This window comes from Pelodiscus sinensis, chromosome 2 (assembly GCF_049634645.1).
Source record: "Pelodiscus sinensis isolate JC-2024 chromosome 2, ASM4963464v1, whole genome shotgun sequence".
NCBI classification, from domain to species: Eukaryota; Metazoa; Chordata; order Testudines; family Trionychidae; genus Pelodiscus; species Pelodiscus sinensis.
In genome coordinates, this window is record NC_134712.1 from 1,444,847 (window position 1) to 1,462,744 (window position 17,898).

A 17,898-nucleotide genomic window follows, 5' to 3' on the forward strand; every position below is an offset into this window, starting at 1 on the left:
GATGCAGGGATGAGTTGTACTCAGGCAGGGGAGCAGGCTGGGGCCGGGGCAGTGGGCGTGGGAAGGGCTGGAAGCAGAAGAGCTGGATGAATTCAAAGCCATCTGGGGTTTGGAGCCGCGGCCTCTCTCGCTCCGTGGGATCAGAACCGTGTTACCCATGGGGGCAGGAAGGGGAGGGGAGACCTGGGGGACAGAGACAATGGACCGGAGAGATGCAAGAAGGGACCAGAGAAGTTTATTAGGGGACATGTGCTCATTCCACTGCCCCTGCCCCCAGCGCAAGGAGAGGTGCTTCCCCCACTCATGGACTGTCACTCCCGCTTCCAAGCGCTCACCTCCAGCTGGTGCCACAGGGTGAGGTGCTCCACCCTGCAGGGGCTGGTGATGCTGACGTAACGGCCGTTCAGCTAAGGACCCCAGAATGGTGTCAGTGTCAGTCCCGCAGCTGCAAAGAGCAGAAGACAAGAGGGAGAGGCTGAGATTAGGGAGCCCAGGCGAGTTGGCAGCAGGACTGATGGCCCTTTAACTCTGAGCCTGCAGAGGGCAAAGCACGGAGTGATAACGGACCCAGACGGCGTGTCCCTATTCCCGTCACCACCTGATGCAGACGAGGAATAAGACATGCATTTTATCGGGTCATTAACTGCTGGAGCAGATCACTGAGGGCCACGGTGGATTCTCTTTCCTTTGCAGGCTTTAGATTAAGACCGGACATCTGCCTAGCGGAGACACTGCAGCTCGTGGGCTACTTGTCACAATGCTTGTTCTTCAAGATGCGTTACACACGTCCATTGCAACGTAGGTGTGCAAGTGCTCCGATCCAGACACTGGGGATTTTCCCCTAGGGCAGCCGTGGCCAACCCGAGGCTCACGAGCCACATGCGGCTATTCCTCCTTCACCCCTTCCCCTCCCGGGTGCAGCTCGCGGAGCCCCCCCCCATGACTCGAAAGCTGCCCCCGTACCTCCAAAAACAACACCCCCCCTTTTTTTTTTAAGATCCTTATGCCTGTCCCGGAGAGGCATAAGGATCTTGCAGAAAAAGGGGGTTTTGTGCAAAACAGCCCTGGCCACTCTGCCTGTTTTTGCGCAAAAACCCCTTGCACAAAAACAGAATGCAAGAGAGCATGCAAACGAAGTGCAAGACAAGGTGGATCATTTGCATTGCTTCTTGTGGCAAAAGTCATAGTGTAGCCGTAGCCTAGGAGCGGGGCTGGTGGGGGTTCTGGAATGGACGTGTGTGACACATCTCGAAGAGCAGCACTAACGAGAGGTGGGTAAGAGTTTTTAATTCACGTGCTTGCATGTGTCCATTCCCGCCTGGGTGACTTGCAAGCCGTGAGATCAGAGTGTGGAATTGCTCCTCCAAAGGGAGTGTCATCTCTGGCCTGCTGCATGACAGCCTAGTGTGTCTAGTATCTGGGTCAAAGTACAAAGGATGAATAGAAACAAGTAACACAAGCATGTAGGGGCAGAATTAGAAAGGTGAAGGAACAAAACGAGCTTAATCTACTCAGAGACATGCAGGCTGTGTCTACATTGGCGTCCCTTTCCAGAAAAGGGATGCTAATGAGACACATCGCAATTGCAAATCCGCGGGGGATTTAAATATCCCCCGCAGCATTTGCATTTACATGGCTGCCGCTTTTTTCCAGCTTGGGGATAAGCTGGAGAAAAGCGCCAGTCTAGACATGATTCTCCGGAAAATAAGCCCTTTTCCGGAGGATCTCTTATTCCTACTTGAAAGTTTTGCAATTGCGATGTGTCTCATTAGCATCCCTTTTCCGGAAAGGGATGCCAATGTAGACACAGCCAAAGGGTAACAAGGAAACATTCTACAAATATACTAGAAGCAAGAGGCAGACCAAGGACAGGGTAGGCCCATTGCTCACTGAGGAGGGAAAAACAAGAACAGGAAGTGTGGAAATGGCAGAGGTGCTTAAAGATTTTTTTCTGTCAGTTTTAACCAAGTAGCTTGGCAGTGATTGGATGCCTACAATAGCGTACGCTGGAGAAAGGGAGGTAGATTCAGAAGTTCAAATAGGAAGAGATGAAGTTAAAATCACTTAGAAAAGTTAGATGTTTCAAGACACCAGAACCAGATGAAATGCACCCTAGAATACTCAAGGGCGACATCTAGACTGGCATGATTTTCCGCAAATGCTTTTAACGGAAAAGTTTTCCCTTAAAAGCATTTGCGGAAAAGAGCGTCTAGATTGGCACAGACGCTTTTCCGCAAAAGCACTTTTTGCGGAAAAGCGTCCGTGCCAATCTAGATGCTTTTCTGCAAAAAAGTCCCGATTGCCATTTTTGCGATCGGGGTTTTTTTGCGCAAAACAAATCTGAGCTGTCTACACTGGCCCTTTTGCGCAAAAGGACTTTTGCCCGAACGGGAGCAGCATAGTATTTCCACAAGAAGCACTGATTTCAGACAGTAGGAAGTCAGTGTTCTTGAGGAAATTCAAGCAGCCAGTGTTGACAGCTGGCAATTTTTTCCGCAAAAGGTACTGAGTCTCCCAGGGCTTCTGCTGCCTCACTAGACAGAGGTTGGCGCAGAAGAGACTGGGGTGTAACATAAAACGGGTTTCCAGTCACATTGTACCAGCTCCTTACCACTTGATCGTGGGGCGCAGCCCTGAGATATGACCTCAACCTCACACAGGGTGAGATTCCCTGCCCTGCCCGGGATGACGATGGTGATGTAGCGGCCTGCCAGGCCATTGCAGCAGATGGTGCTGAGAGCGCCAGGCTTGGTCTCCGTGATGGTCCCGCAGCTGAAGGAAAGAGCAGAAGCCAAGAAGACCAAACGAGATGGATGGATTCAAACTCAGAGTGCCTGGCGAAATTCAGCTCACTGCACTTAAGGAAATAGCCGAGCCAATCTGAGAACTATTATTGCATTTATAGAGACCTCATGAAGGATGGGCGTGGCTCTAGAGGACCAGAGAAGGGCAAGTTAATCCAGCTCTTCTGCTCCTGCCTTCATTCAGTAGCAAGGAATAGAGATTTTCAGAGCTTCCCAAAATTAGTCACCTTGAAGTGCAACCGTTTACAGCGCTGATAAAAAACACCGCGTAGAAGTTTAAAGTGGCAGCTACTGGGTGGTTTGCCCTGTGCAGGATAACTGCATTAGAATTAATGAAAACGTGGTAAAAGATCAATATTTATCTTGATTTTCACATTATTCATTTGCATGTCAAGCCAATAAAGGTCAAAGTTCATTCTAAACTTCTCATGCTTCTCTATTTTGAATGTTGCGGGGAATCAAAGTTCTTGTTGAGTGTCAAGTACTGTTGGGCTGGCCGAGAGCTAGTGGGTGAGGTTCCCTAGGGCGGGGTGGAGTCTCCATCCCTAGGGGTGTTTAAGTCCCAACTTGACCAAGCCCTGGCTGGGATGATGGAGTTGGGGCTGGTCCTGCTTTGGGCAGGGGGCTGGACTTGATGCCTCCTGAGGGCTCTGGCCGCCCTGGGATTCTGTGATCAGAACTGTTTGAAAAATTCCCCAGTACACAGAATAGCTGTCAGTGGTTTATGGTCAGAGAGAGGGGCTTGTGGGCATTTGTCCTGTGTTAGATACGGTTCTATATTTTCATCTATGGCTCAGCCTCTCCACACAGCCTGCTGTGGCTCTGTTCACGCGTTACCCCCGGCAGGGCCTGAGTTCCCAACCCCTTCCTGCTCTTTGTGGCCTAGGCTGGGGCAGGTGCCACCAGACGACCGGCCACATGGGACGTGGGCAGGCTGGGGCTGATGCTGCCCGGGGCTCCAGGATTGCGGGTGCTGGAGCTGGCGGAGGCAGTGGGGCTTCTTTGGGAGCTGGTGGGGGAGTGACACAAAAGGAGGGGCAGGATCTCAGGCAGAAGGAACGGAGCCTGGAGGTAGCCTCCCCTACAGCCAGTTCACCTGCTGTCCATGAGGGGTAGTAAGGGCAGAAAGAAGCGGAGGGGAAAACGGGGTGAAATGGGGCAGGAAGTAGCAGGGCCGAGTAGAAAGAGGGCAGCAAGGGTGCGGGTAAAGGGGGGATGAACCCCGGGGAAGAACAGGAGCCATGCACCCCAGCAAATCAGAAAGATGGTGCCAATCCGTTTACACTCCCGCTAAGATTTGGGAGGGCCTGCAGGCCAAACGGATGGGCCACACCCACCCAGGCCCACTTGTGGTGAGGCCTCTGCACCACCGGCAAAGCACTCGCAGCCCCAGGCAGCTCGGAGGGGAAGCCCTGGCTGGCTATGAGACCCAGCCCCTGTGCCCGCGCCAGGAGGACTCATCTCGTTGCAGACAAGGGGGAAGCAACTCACAGGGGGTTGTTCTTGCCGTGGTTCACCAGGGAGTCTCCCACGTGGATCTCGGCCCCCTGCAGCCTCTCCCCGCAGCACTCGTCTTCCAAGTGCTTCACGATCACCATGGAGACAGAATATCGGCTGACCAAGTCCACGTTCCACCAGGGCTCCATGTCACGCTGAGTTTGGCTGCAGGAGCCTTGTTCCAGCTTCCCATCGTGTTTTCCATCCACGGCCCTACCAGCCACGGCTTGTCCAGTCGTGTTCGCCAACGTGGACGACTGCGTGGCCGGACGTCCCAGCGCCAAGTTAAAAGCTGGACTCCGAGGGAGAGAAGAGGGGAGGTGGGACCTGCCCTGTGCCACTGGACAGGGGTTCTAGAAGCCCTGTCGCCCACACGGAGCCAGAGCTGCTTCCCAGAGATGACACGCAAGCCAGGCACGGCCTGAGAGCCAGGTTCACCGGGGGAGCCAGGGACCCGGGGGAGGGGAGTGACAACGCTTGGCGCTGGGGTCTCTTGGGGCTTGGTGCCTCTCTCAGGCCACCATGTCTCATACCCAGCTGGAGCTGCTCCCCTAGCAGGGATGGGGCACGATGTTCACATGGATCCCCCACTCCCGCCTGCCACTGCCAGCTGCAGCCCATGCCCAGGGGAGCAGTGTGAAGGGAAGAGTTCCCAGGGCTTCTGCTGCCTCACTAGGCCGAGGCTGGTGCAGAAGGGACTGGGGCGTAACATGAAAGGGAACAGGTTTCCAGTCACATTGTGCCAACTCCTTACCCCGTGGTTGTGAGACACAGCTCTGAGACAGAACCTCGACCTCACACAGGGACAGATACTCCGCCCTGCCCGGGATGGTGATGGTGACGTAGCGGCCCTGCCGGCCATTGCAGCAGATGGTGCTGAGGGATCCAGGTCTGGTGTCGTTAATGGTCCCGCAGCTAAAGGAAAAAGCAGACGCCAAAGAGACAAAACAAGGCAGATGTGGTCAAATCCATAGCGCCTGGTGAAATTCACCCGACAGAACCGAAGGAACTGGCTGAGCCAAGCTCAGAACTATTCATGATTTTACAGAGAACTCACGAAGGACAGTTTTGGTTCCAGAGGACTAGAGAAGGGCAAACCGTGGCCTAGAATTTGCCACATCCTCTTGTTTCCCCGTATTCAAAGACAGGAACAATCAGCCCAACATTAATACCTCAGAAGACACTGGAACACATTATGGAACAGTGTGAAAGCAGCAGGAGAAGGATGAAGTGATATTCCATAGCTAATGTGGATTTTCAAAGAACAACCCATGCTAGACGATCTGATGTTCTTCTTTAACAGATTAACTGGCCTAATGGATGGAAGGAAGTGGTAGATGTGACAGGAATGTATTTAATAAGGCTTTTGAGAGAATCCCAAATGACAGTTGTCTCATAAGCAAATTAGGGAAAGAGAGTCTAGACAAAATTACTATCAAGTGGGTGCAGAACTCTTTGAAGAAACATACACGGGGGCTGTGTCTACACTGGCCACTTATTCTGGAAAATCAGCCGCTTTTCCGGAATAACTTGCCAGATGTCTACACTGGCCCCTTGAATTTCCAGAAAAGCACTGACGAACTAATGTAAAATTGTCAGTGTTTTTCCGGAAAAACTATGCTGCTCCCGTTTGGGCAAAAGTCCTTTTCCAGAAAACTGTTCCGGAAAAGGGCCAGTGTAGACAGCACAGTAGTGTTTTCCGCAAAAAAGCCCTGATCGCGAAAATGATGATCGGGGCTTTTTTGCGGAAAAGCGCGTCTACATTGGCACAGACGCTTTTCCAGAAAAAGTGCTTTTCCGGAAAAGCATCCTGCCAATGTAGACATGCTTTTTCCGGAAATACTTATAACAGAAAACTGTTCCATTTTAAGCATTTCCGGAAAAGGATGCCAGTGTAGACGTAGCCGGGGAGTAGTTAACAATAGTTGTTGGTCAAATTGAGGGCCTGTTTCTAGGAGGAACTCACAGGGACCTGTCCTGCATCAGGTACTGGTCTGTATTTTCATTAACGACTTTGCCGTTGGCGCATAGAGTACAGTTCTATGTTTGAAGGTAGAACCAAGCTGGGAGGGGCTGTAAGAACATTGGGGCTGCGTCTAGACTGGCAAGTTTTTCCACACGGCTGGGGGCTGCCAATTAGCTACATGGCTCCTGGCCACAGGAAAGGTCAGCGGCACCATTTCAGATTTTGATGGGGGGAGGGCAAATTTAACCATGATTCCGGGGGCTAGTTAGGCCCTTGATATCTCTAGTTGTCTGGGCAATAACTGAGCAGGCAGCTGACTGGAGCCTTGTGTCTACCTCCCATATGAAGGAGAGACAAATATTAGACCCAGTCAGCTGTACAACATGCTCCCACACTTTGTGGCAAGTCACTTATAGGATACTGCTGGGTTTCAACTTGCAAAATATAGTCGTACTGTTTTACCAACTCTGTGGAGGGGAGGTACCCCATTAGAACTCCTGGGCTCTATCTCAGGTTAGGGAGGGCAGTAGGGACTAGTGGGTTGCAGCAGGGGCAGATACATCTGGGTTGATGTAAGAACCTCAGAATGGCCGGACTGAGTCAGACCAAAGGTCCGTCTAGCCCAGTGTCCTGTCGGCCGACAGTGGCCAATGCGGGTGCCCCACAGAGAATGCACACAAGAAGCAATCATTGCATGATTCATCACATCATCCTTTTCCAGGCTCTGGCAAACAGGTGAGGGACGTGCAAAACACGGTGCTGGATCTCTGGCCACACGGGCTAATAGCCACCGAGGGACCTATTCTCCATGAACATATCTAGTTTTTTTTTTTTGAACCCTTACAGTTTTGGCCTTCACACCATCCTCTGGCAAGGAGTTCCACAGGTTAACTGGGAAGAACTATTTTCTTTTGTTTCTTTTGCTCAGGGAGTGCCCCTGGAAGGGCAACCTAGGAGAGGTGTCTGGGAGGGAAGAGCCTCCAAAGGGAGGAACTACGAGTGCCAAGCCCCTATGGGGGAGCTGCTCCCAGCTGAAAGTCCCTTGCCAGACAATGGCAGGTGCTCCAGATCCCAGATTAACAACACGCAGCTACTCGGAGGGGAAGAGACCAGGCTGAGGCTCCCTCAGCAAATGAGACCCAAGCCCTGTGCTGAGCTGGGAGAACTTAACTCGCCACAGAGAACGGGAAAGCAACTCACAGGGGATTGCTCTTGCCATTGTCAGTCAGGGAGTCTCCCACGTGGATCTCAGCCCCCTTCAGTCTCTTCCAATAGGAGCCGTCTTCTCTGTTCTTCACCATCACCATGGAGACGGAATGCCGTCGGCCCAAGTCCACGGTCCACCAGGGCTCCGTGTCACGCTTGGTGAGGCTGCAGGAGCCACGTTCCCAGACCCCATTGCGATTTCCATCTACAGCATTTCCTGCCATGTCAAATATCGTCCCCAGGAACGAAGACGACTGAGCAGCCTGACGTCGCAGCGCCAAGTTCTGAGCTGGAATCAGAAGGCGAGAAGAGGGGGGGTGGGACGTGCCCGTTGCCAGAAAGGGTGGGGCTCCACAAAACCTTTCTCCAGCAGAGCCAGAGCCGCTTCCTGGTGGTGACACACGAACCAGGGACTGTGTGAGGGCCAGGTTCACCGTGGGAGCCAGTGACTCGAGGAACGGGAGTGACAGCAGCTTGGTGCTGGGGTTACAGCTCAGAGAGAGCCTCTCTCAGCCACCACCTCCCATACCCCATTGGTGCTGCTGTTCACATGTTGCCTCCCCCGCCTGTCCCTCCCCTGCCAGGTGCAGCCCATGCCCAGGTGAGCAGTGGGAAGGGAAGTCTCCCAGGGTTTCTGCTTTCTCACTAGGCAGAGGCTGGCACAGAAGGGACTGGGGCGTAACATGAAAGGGAACAGGTCTCCAGTCACATTGCCCTAGCTCCTCACCTCCTGGTGGTGTGATACAGCCCTGAGATAGAACCTCGACCTCACACAGGGACAGATACTCCGCCCTGCCCGGGATGACGATGGTGACGTAGCGGCCCTCCAGCCCACTGCAGCAGATGGTGCTGAGGGATCCGAGACTGGGGTCGTTGATGGTCCCGCAGCTAAAGACCAGAAGAGAAGAGGAGCAAGCAAGACTGATGTATTCAAATACATAGTGCCTGATGAAATTCACCCGTCAGTGCTTAGGGAAATAGCTGAGCCAATCTCAGAAGCATGAATGATTTTATAAAGAGCTTTCAAAGGACGGGTGAGGTCCCAAGGGACTAGAGAAGGGCAGACATTGCTCCTGTCATTGAAAACAGGGACCAAAGAGGAAGTGAGAAATTCTAGACCAATCAGCTCAACTTTGATACCTCAGGAGACACTGGAACAAGTGATCGAAGCGGGAGGATAATACAATGTTATGTGACAGCTGATTAGTGAAGAACAACTCATGCCATATCTATCCAATGCTCTCCTTTGACAGAGTAACTGGCCTAACTGGGAGAAGTGGAAACCATAGATGTGGTAGATCTCGATTTTAGGAAAGCTTTTGACAGAATCCCACATGACATTCGCCTCATAAGCAAATTAGGAAAAGAGCATCTAGATTTAATTACTATCAAGTGGGTGCAGAACTGTTTGAAAAAAACATACAAGGGAGCAGTGAACAATAGTTGATGGTCAAACTGAGGGTCTGTAGCTAGTAGGATTTCGTAGGGTCTGTCCTGTGCTGGGTTCTGTTCTGTATTTTTATGATGACTTTGACATTGACGCACAGAGTACAGTTATACATTTGTGCTTAGAACCGAGCTGGGAGTAAGGATGAAATTCAAAACGATGTTGATAATGTGAAGAATTGGCCTGAAAACTAGAAGATAAAATTCAATAAACAAAAGTGCAAAGAACTGCGCCCAAGAAAAAAAATGTCCAACTTCAATATATTAGACCCACTCAGCTCTAAGACATATTCTGAGGTCTTGTGGCAAGTCATTTACTGGATACTGTTAGGTTTAGAATTTTAAAATACATACGGTTTTTTTTTACTAACTCTGTGGAGGGAGAGCAACCCCAGTAGAACGCCTGGGCTCTATCTCAGGTTAGAGAGGGCAGTGGGGTCTAGTGGGCTACACCAGGACAGACACATCTGGGTTTGATGTAAGAACCTCAGAATGCCCAGACTGGGTCAGACCAAAGGTCCATCTCACCCAGTGTCCTGTCTGCCGACAGCGGCCAGTGCCAAGTGCCCCAGAGGAAATGCGCACAACAGGCAATCATTGCGTGATTCATCTCCTCACCCATTCCCAGCCTCTGGCAAACAGAGGTGAGGGACATAGAATCATAGAATCATAGAATAATAGGACTGGAAGGGACCTCGAGAGGTCATCGAGTCCAGCCCCCCGCCCTCAAGGCAGGATCAAGCTCCGTCTACACCATCCCTGACAGATGTCTATCTAACCTGTTCTTAAATATCTCCAGAGAGGGAGATTCCACCACCTCCCTTGGCAATTTATTCCAATATTTGACCACCCTGACAGTTAGGAATTTTTTCCTAATGTCCAATCTAAACCTCCCCTGCTGCACTTTAAGCCCATTACTCCTTGTCCTGTCCTCAGAAACCAAGAGGAACAAATTTTCTCCTTCCTCCTTGTGACACCCTTTTAGATATTTGAAAACCGCTATCATGTCCCCCCTTAATCTTCTTTTTTCCAAACTAAACAAGCCCAGTTCATGAAGCCTGGCTTCATAGGTCATGTTCTCTAGACCTTTAATCCTTCTTGTCGCTCTTCTCTGTACCCTTTCCAATTTCTCCACATCTTTCTTGAAATGTGGCGCCCAGAACTGGACACAGTACTCCAGCTGAGGCCTAACTAGTGCAGAGTAGAGCGGCAGAATGACTTCACGAGTTTTGCTTACAACACACCTGTTGATACAACCTAGAATCATATTTGCTTTTTTTCAACAGCATCACACTGTTGACTCATATTCAACTTGTGGTCCACTATGACCCCTAGATCCCTTTCCGCCATGCTCCTTCCTAGACAGTCGCTTCCCATCTTGTATGTATGGAACTGATTGTTCCTTCCTAAGTGGAGCACTTTGCATTTCTCTTTATTAAACCTCATCCTGTTTACCTCTGACCATTTCTCTAACTTGCTAAGGTCATTTTGAATTATGTCCCTATCCTCCAAAGAAGTTGCAACCCCACCCAGTTTGGTGTCATCTGCAAACTTAATAAGCGTACTCTCTATCCCAATATCTACATCATTGATGAAGATATTGAACAGTACGGGTCCCAAAACAGACCCTTGCGGAACTCCACTTGTTATCCCTTTCCAGCAGGATTGTGAACCATTAACAACAACTCTCTGACTACGGTTATCCAGCCAATTATGCACCCACCTTATCGTGGCCCTATCTAAGTTATATTTGCCTAGTTTATCAATAAGAATATCATGCGAGACCGTATCAAATGCCTTACTAAAGTCTAGGTATATGACATCCTCCGCTTCTCCCTTATCCACAAGGCTCGTTATCTTATCAAAGAAAGCTATCAGATTAGTTTGGCATGACTTGTTCTTCACAAACCCATGCTGGCTATTCCCTATCACTTTATTACCTTCCAAGTGTTTGCATAGGATTTCCTTAATTACCTGCTCCATTATCTTCCCTGGGACAGACGTTAAACTGACGGGTCTGTAGTTTCCTGGGTTGTTCTTATTCCCCTTTTTATAGATGGGCACAATATTTGACCTTTTCCAGTCTTCTGGAATCTCCCGTCTGCCATGATTTTTCAAAGATCATAGCTAAAGGCTCAGATACCTCCTCTATCAGCTCCTTGAGTATCCTGGGATGCATTTCATCAGGACCTGGTGACTTGCTGACATCTAACTTTCCTAAGTGATTTTTAACTTGTTCTTTGTGTATCCTATCTTCTAAACTTACCCTCTCTCTGCTTGTATTCACTACGTTAGGCACACCTCCAGACTTCTCGGTGAAGACATGTACAACATGGTGCTGGATCTCTAGTCACATGGGCTAATAGTCACTGAGGGACCTATTCTCCATGAACGTATCTAGTTCTTTTTGAACCGTTACAGTTTTGGCCTTCACAGTATCCTCTGGCAAGGAGTTCCACAGGTTGACTGTGAAGAAATACTTTCTTTTGCTTCTTGTGTTTCTTTTGCTCAGGGAGTGTCCCAGGAAAGGCAACTAGGAGAGGGATCCGTGAGGGAAGAGGCATCAAAGGGGAGAGCTACAAGTGCCAAGCCCCTAAGGAAGAGCTGCTCCCAGAAGAAAATCCTTCACCAGACAGTGGCAAGTGCTCCAGATCACACAGTAATGACATGGTTTGCGCTCTGGCCTAGGGCTACTTGGTCCTGCCTTGGCACGGGGGGGGGGGGGGCGGGGTGTGGAAGGGATGGCCCCTGGGGGTGGCTTCCTGCCCTTCCTGTCTGTGTATCTGCATGCGGGGAATGTAGCCCTACAGCTCAGATTTGGATGGGGCGGGATGGTAAGTGGATGGGCCACACTCCAGCCAGACCCACCCATGCCTATGCCCTTGCACCACTGGGAAAGGACTCCCAGCATCCGGCTGCTCAGGGGGAAAGACGCCCGGAAGTTGCTCCCTATTGCCAAATGAGACCCAAGCCCTGTTCCTGATCTGGGAGGACTTATCTCACCGCAGACAAGGGGGAAGCAACTCACAGGGGGTTGTCTTTGCCATAGTTCACGAAGGAGTCTCCCACGTGGATCTGGGCCCCCTGCAGCCTCTTCCAACAGCACTCGTCTTCTCTGTTCTTCACGATCACCACAGAGACCGAATGCCGCTTGCCCAAGTCCACGGTCCACCACGGCTCCGTGTCACGCCCGGTGTGGCTGCAGGAGCCTTGTTCAAAAATCCCTTTGTGACTTCCATCCACTGCTCTTCCAGGCTCAGATTTTTCAATCTGCTCACTGAATGTGGACGACTGCATGGCTGGACGTCTTAGTGCCAAGTTCTGAGCTGGAATCAGAGGGTGAGAAGAGGGGATGTGGGACTGGCCCATTGCCTGTGGGGGGTGGGCAATAGAAGCCCTTTGTCCCACCCGAAATCTGAGCCACTTCCTGGTGGTGACACACAGGAACTTAGGGTCTGTGTGAGAGCCAGGTTCACAGTGGGAGCCAGGCCCATGGGGCTAGGAGTGACAGCAGGTTGGTGCCGGGGTTTCAGCTGAGACAGCATGTTCACATGGAGCCTTCTACACCTACCCCTGCCAGCTGCAGCCCATGCCCCGGTGGGTGGTGGGAAGGGAAGACTTTCCCAGGGTTTCTATTGCCTCACTAGACTGAGGCTGGCACAGAAGGGACTGGGGTGTAACATAAAAGGGCACGTCACTGTGCCGGCTCCTTACCCTCTGGAGGTGCGGTGCAGTCCTGAGAGACCCCAGGCCCTGCGAGGATCCCAATCGCCATCCACAGGCACCAGAGAAGCGCCATCCTCGCACTGCCAACACAGGAGATCAAAATCAGCTACGGTCATGGCGCGGTTCAGGTGGCACCTCCCACCCACCGGCTGGGTCTGATTTTTCCAAGAAGGAAACTGAGACACAGGGAGCAGCCAGTTGTCTAAGATCCTGAAGCAGGTGTGGGGCAAACCTGTGGCTGGAACCAGGGTGCCTGACAATCTATCCCCCTCCTCTGCCCACTGCACCATCTCACTGTGTGCCGATGAGTTTCCACTGGCCTTTTGGAGACATAACAGCTCATCCAGTGAACCTGCTCCAGAGAGCATCTTTCTCTACCCCCCTCCCTCTTCCCTTCTCCTATTTATTTCAAGTTTTCATATCCCCTACTCATAACTCCGGTCATCTGAAGGAGTGGGCTGTGCCCACGAAAGCTCACGATACCATCTACATGTTTTGTTAGTCTATAAAGTGCTACCGGACCATTTGTTCGGTTTTTTTAGATGCTTAGTGTCCAGCATACTAGCCACTAGCCACATGTGGCTATTTGGCCAGTTGAATGTGGCTAGTTGGCCAGCTGAGTGCGGCTATTTCACTTTAGCAGTAGTTTCTAGAGTGGCTACTGCTCCAAAACTGGTTGGACACCATGGCTGTGTCTACACTGATGCAATCTCACGCAAAAGCGGCCGCTCTTGTGCAAAAACTTGCTGCCTGTCTACACTGGCTGTGTGTTCTTGCACAAGTAAACTGACATTCTCATGTATAAAATCAGGGCTTCTTGCACCAGAACTCTGACGCTCCTGCTCAGGAATAAGCCCTCTTGTGCAAGAGCTCTTCCAGAAGAGGCCAGTGTAGACAGGCAACATGAATTTCTTGTGCAAGAAAGCCCTATGGTTAAAATGGCCATCAGAGCTTTCTTGTGCAAGAAAGCGTCTACACTGGCACGGATGCTCTTGCGCAAAAGCACATGCCAGTGTAGACACTCTCTTGTGGAAGAGTTTTTGCAGAAGAACTCTTCTGCAAAAGAGTTCTTGCGCAAGAAGCTGCCAGTGTTGACGTAGCCTCCAAGTCCAGATCCTTTCATTTCCTTCTCTATGGGGCAATCAGGTTTTGTACACCAGTCAAATAAAGGGCTGGTCAGAACTGTTCAGCCAAAGAGCATTGGAAAGTTAAAGCTGAGACTCTTTAGCCAACGCTTTCTAGTTTCTCTGGAAATTCACCTGCTATTAGAAATTACTATAAGCAAAGTAAATTATCATGGGATAAGCAGGAGGGTCTGCTTGTCAAGTGGAAACTGGTTAAAAGTGAAAACAAAAGACAGGACTATGCAGCACTTTAAAGACTAACAAGATGGTTTATTAGGTGATGCGCTTTCGTGGGCCAGACCCACTTCCTCAGATCAAATAGTGGAAGAAAATTGGCAGGACCATATATACCAAAGGATACAATCAAAAACAAGTGAACACATATAAAATTGACAAATCAGATTTTAGAACAGAGGGGAGTGAGGGGGGAAGGTTAGTGTCTGTGAGGTAATGTCATTAGGGGTGATAATTGTAATGGGTGAGATAATTAGCATCCTTGTTAAGGCCCATATGTAAAGTGTCAAATTTAAGCATGAATGACAGTTCTGAGGCTTCTCTTTGAAGTCTGGAGTTAAAATCTCTTTGAAGCAATAGGCATGTTTTAAGGTCATTGAGAGAATGGTCAGTCTGGTTAAAATGGCAAGCGACAGTTTCCTCTCTGTGAGAGAGCCTGATGTCTGTTTTGTGGGCATTGATTCTTTGGCGAAGTGTCTGAGAAGTTTGTCCAATATACATAGCAGACGGACACTGTTGGCACATGATGGCATAAATTATATTTCTGGACGAACAGGACTATGTGTTCTTGATCTTGTAACGGGCATGGTTAGGTCCAATAATGGTTGTCAGCAGAGTAAATATGTGGACAAAGCTGGCACCAGGGTTTGTTGCAAGGGAAAGCTCCAGGGCTGGTATTAGTGTGGTATGTCCTGTGGTTGTTGGTAAGAATCATCCTGAGGTTAGGTGGGAAGAAATAAATGGTCAGTTTTCAGAAGAGGTAACTAGTGGTATCCCGCAGGGATTCAGTACTAGAATCGATTCTATTCGACTGATTCATAAATGATCTGGAGAAAGGGGTAAACAGGGAGGTGGCAGATTTTGCAGATGTTACAAAACGGCTCAAGATAATGAAGTCCAAAGCAGACTGAAGAATTTCAAAAGGATCTCACAATATTAGGTGACTGGGCAACAACATGGCAAATGAACGTTAATGCTGATAAATGCAATGTAATGCATATTAGAAAACATACTTCCAACGATATGGATACGACGGGAACAAAATCAGCACGTACCACTCAAGAGAGAGATTTTGAAGTCGTCTCTTACAACAGCCTCTCAATGTACAACAACAGTGAAAAAAGCCAGCAGAACGTTAGGAACCATTAAAAAGGGATAGTAAATAAGACAGAGAATATCTTATTGCCACTATAGAACGGATGTGGTTGCCTCATCTCAAAAAAGATATCTTGGAATTGGGAAAAGGTCGGAAAAGGGCAGCAAAAAATATTTGAGGCTTGGAACGGCTGCCATGTGAGGAGAGTTTAATACAAATGGGACTTTTCAGCTTTGAAAAGAGATTAAGGAGGGATAAGACAGAAGTCTATAAAACAGATCGGCTACGTCTAGACTGGCATGATTTTCCGGAAATGCTTTTAACGGAAAAGTTTTCCGTTAAAAGCATTTTCGGAAAAGAGCATCTAGATTGGCACATAGAATAGTGATAGAGATGTAGCCGTGTTAGTCTGGTGTAGCTGAAACAAAATACAGGACTATGTAGTCTTTAAACCATCTTGTTAGTCTTTAAAGTGCTACATAGTCCTGTAGATTGGCACGGACGCTTTTCCGCAAAAGCACTTTTTGCAGAAAAGTGTCTGTGCCAATCTAGACGCGCTTTTCCGCAAAAAAGCCCCAATCGCCATTTTCGCCATCAGGGCTTTTTTGTGGAAAACAAAGCTGAGCTGTCTACACTGGCCCTTTTGCGCAAAAGTTTTGCACAAAAGGACTTTTGCCCGAACGGGAGCAGCATAGTATTTCTGCAAAAACACTGACAATCTTACATGAGATCGTCAGTGCTTTTGCAGAAATTCAAGCGGCCAGTGTAGACAGCTGGCAAGTTTTTCCAGAAAAGCGGCTGATTTTCCGGAAAAACTGGCCAGTCTAGATACAGCCATCTGGTTTGGAGAAGGTAAATAAGGAAAAGTTATTGACTTGTTCCCATAACACAAAAACGAGGGGGGTCGCCCGATGAAATGAACAGGTAGCATTTGTCAGAAGCTTGGTCCCTGTTCTGCTCACTCCCTTTGGGGCACTTGGCATTATTGGTCACATAGGTAAAGTGTATGTCAGAGGTTTTGTAATGATGCAAAAACCAAACGTTTAAATCCCAGCAAATTCACAGCCAGGATTCAATATAATAAAGATCCAAACATGTATGAAAGTGCATAGCAAAGGCACCCAAAGAGCCTTAAATCTATCCTGTACGTGTCCCAGAAGGAAAAAAACCATTAATGTGTCTTTAACAATCAGTGTAATGTTATCTGAGTTCCCACCCACAGAAATGTCTTAGTCACATGGTGCACAGTAGGGCAGAATTAAGGTTTCTGCTGACGAAGAATGTTTGTGCAATGAAGCACAAGCGGAAACAGCTGGAATTGACTATAGAACACACTCTTCAAATGTAGCCCAGGTACAAAACGGTGAGTTTAACTGAATGGAAAGTTGAAGAGTTTGTGGTGGGGCAGAGTTAAGGTTGTTTATGAGGCCTAATGTGACCTTAACATGTTTGGATTTCTTTAAGTTTAACCTTAACTGTTAATTTCCTGTGTTTATGATACTTGTTTTTCAGATAAGGGCATCATTTGTCATGTAGTTTACTCTGCGTTACTCATATGCACTCTCAGCCAGAACTCTGAATTCTCCTCATTTTTTTTTTAATAAAAAGTGCCAGCCCCCCGCGGCGTGACAAAGAGGGAATTGTCTGCAATATGTCTGTGAATGAGGGCGCGGCACTTACTCAGCTATGGGCTGCTATCCAGTGGGCACAGAAGGGATAAAAAGCAGCTGTTGGGGCAAAGCAGGAGACATGAGGGGCTGGCCCCCAACTGTCTGGGATGGAGTGAGGGTCCTTAAGGCACTGACTGAACCCCACCGAGATCACAACCCTTCCTAGACAACATGGGGAGCCGCCCAGCAAAGCCCGTACCTTGGGCATCTACCTCACATCCAGAGGAATTCCCGGGGGCAGATGCCCGCTCACCCTTCCAGCCCCACTTCCACCCTCGTCTGAGGACTCCGCCGGAGCCTGGCTCTTTTGCCAATGGCACTGGGGTGAATCGCACCCTCGCTGTATCGAGGGAGTGTCTCTGGAAGGGCTTTAAGTCAGAGGGGCCATGGCCTCACCTGGCAGGAGGCAAAGGCAGGTATAAAAGTCCACTGATCAGCTGGGGCAGAAGGGAAGAGGGACTCACCAGCTCACCTGGGCACCTGCCGTCACCGGCTTTGGGAGACAGGTAGAAACTCCAGTTCTCTTCCAGGAGCTTCAACCGCTACAGCCTTGTTATCCCGTCTTGGGCCGGTCTGTGGGTGTCCAGCCGCTTTTATCCAGTTCCCAGTGGGTGGCACGGTGACTGGTTACTGCTTTGCAAGCCGACGGACACGGACCAATGAGGATGTGACTAACGAAGTCAAGTTTGCCAACAGTGACTCGATGTCCCACTTTTAAAGGGACTGTCCTGCCTTTCAGCCTTCCCAGCTGTGTCCCTGCGCTAAAAAACGGGCCAGTTGTCAGATGTTTTTGTCTCTCCCCTCCAGTCAGTACTGGTGGGTCCTGCTGCTGGCCGGAGCTTTGCTCCCAGCTGCTCCTCCAAGTATTGCACAGGGTCGATCCCCCACAGATATTAGTCCCAGACAGAACAAACGCAACCAACTTACTTAAGTACCAACTTTACACAGATCTTACGAGAAAGAAACATCAGAAATAACCGTAACAAGTCCAACTTACTCTCTGCAACGTCACTTGGCTACCTTAGGGTCCACATCCATTATCTGCACACTTCTACAGGGACACAAAAGAGAGAATGAAATCAATCGAAACCGGTCAGTCCCCACAGTGTCAGAGTGAGAAGAAGCACAT

General features: G+C 49.6%; 1 protein-coding gene across 1 annotated transcript; it reads right to left on the minus strand.

The window, feature by feature from the left end:
* Window positions 1-268: 268 nt before the first annotated feature.
* On the minus strand, window positions 269-17,826 carry LOC106732561 (uncharacterized). The gene is made up of 10 exons (XM_075919948.1): window positions 17,767-17,826; window positions 17,234-17,530; window positions 12,634-12,725; window positions 11,948-12,245; window positions 8,201-8,361; window positions 7,468-7,762; window positions 5,056-5,216; window positions 4,296-4,593; window positions 2,612-2,772; window positions 269-445 (listed from the first exon to the last, which is right to left on the minus strand). Exons 3-10 carry the CDS (start codon window positions 12,716-12,718, stop codon window positions 408-410), a joined length of 1,497 nt encoding a protein of 498 aa, XP_075776063.1. The 5' UTR covers window positions 12,719-12,725; window positions 17,234-17,530; window positions 17,767-17,826; the 3' UTR covers window positions 269-407.
* Window positions 17,827-17,898: the final 72 nt, after the last annotated feature.

Coding starts and splice junctions, on each gene's coding strand:
- LOC106732561 (XM_075919948.1), bottom strand. CDS start 12,718: ATGGCGCTTCTCTGGTGCCTGTGGATGGCGATTGGGATCCTCGCAGGG. Junction 7,763..8,200: donor CTGTATCACACCACCAGGAG/GTGAGGAGCTAG, acceptor TTCTGATTCCAG/CTCAGAACTTGGCGCTGCGA. Junction 2,773..4,295: donor CACGGCAAGAACAACCCCCT/GTGAGTTGCTTC, acceptor TCTTTCCTTCAG/CTGCGGGACCATCACGGAGA.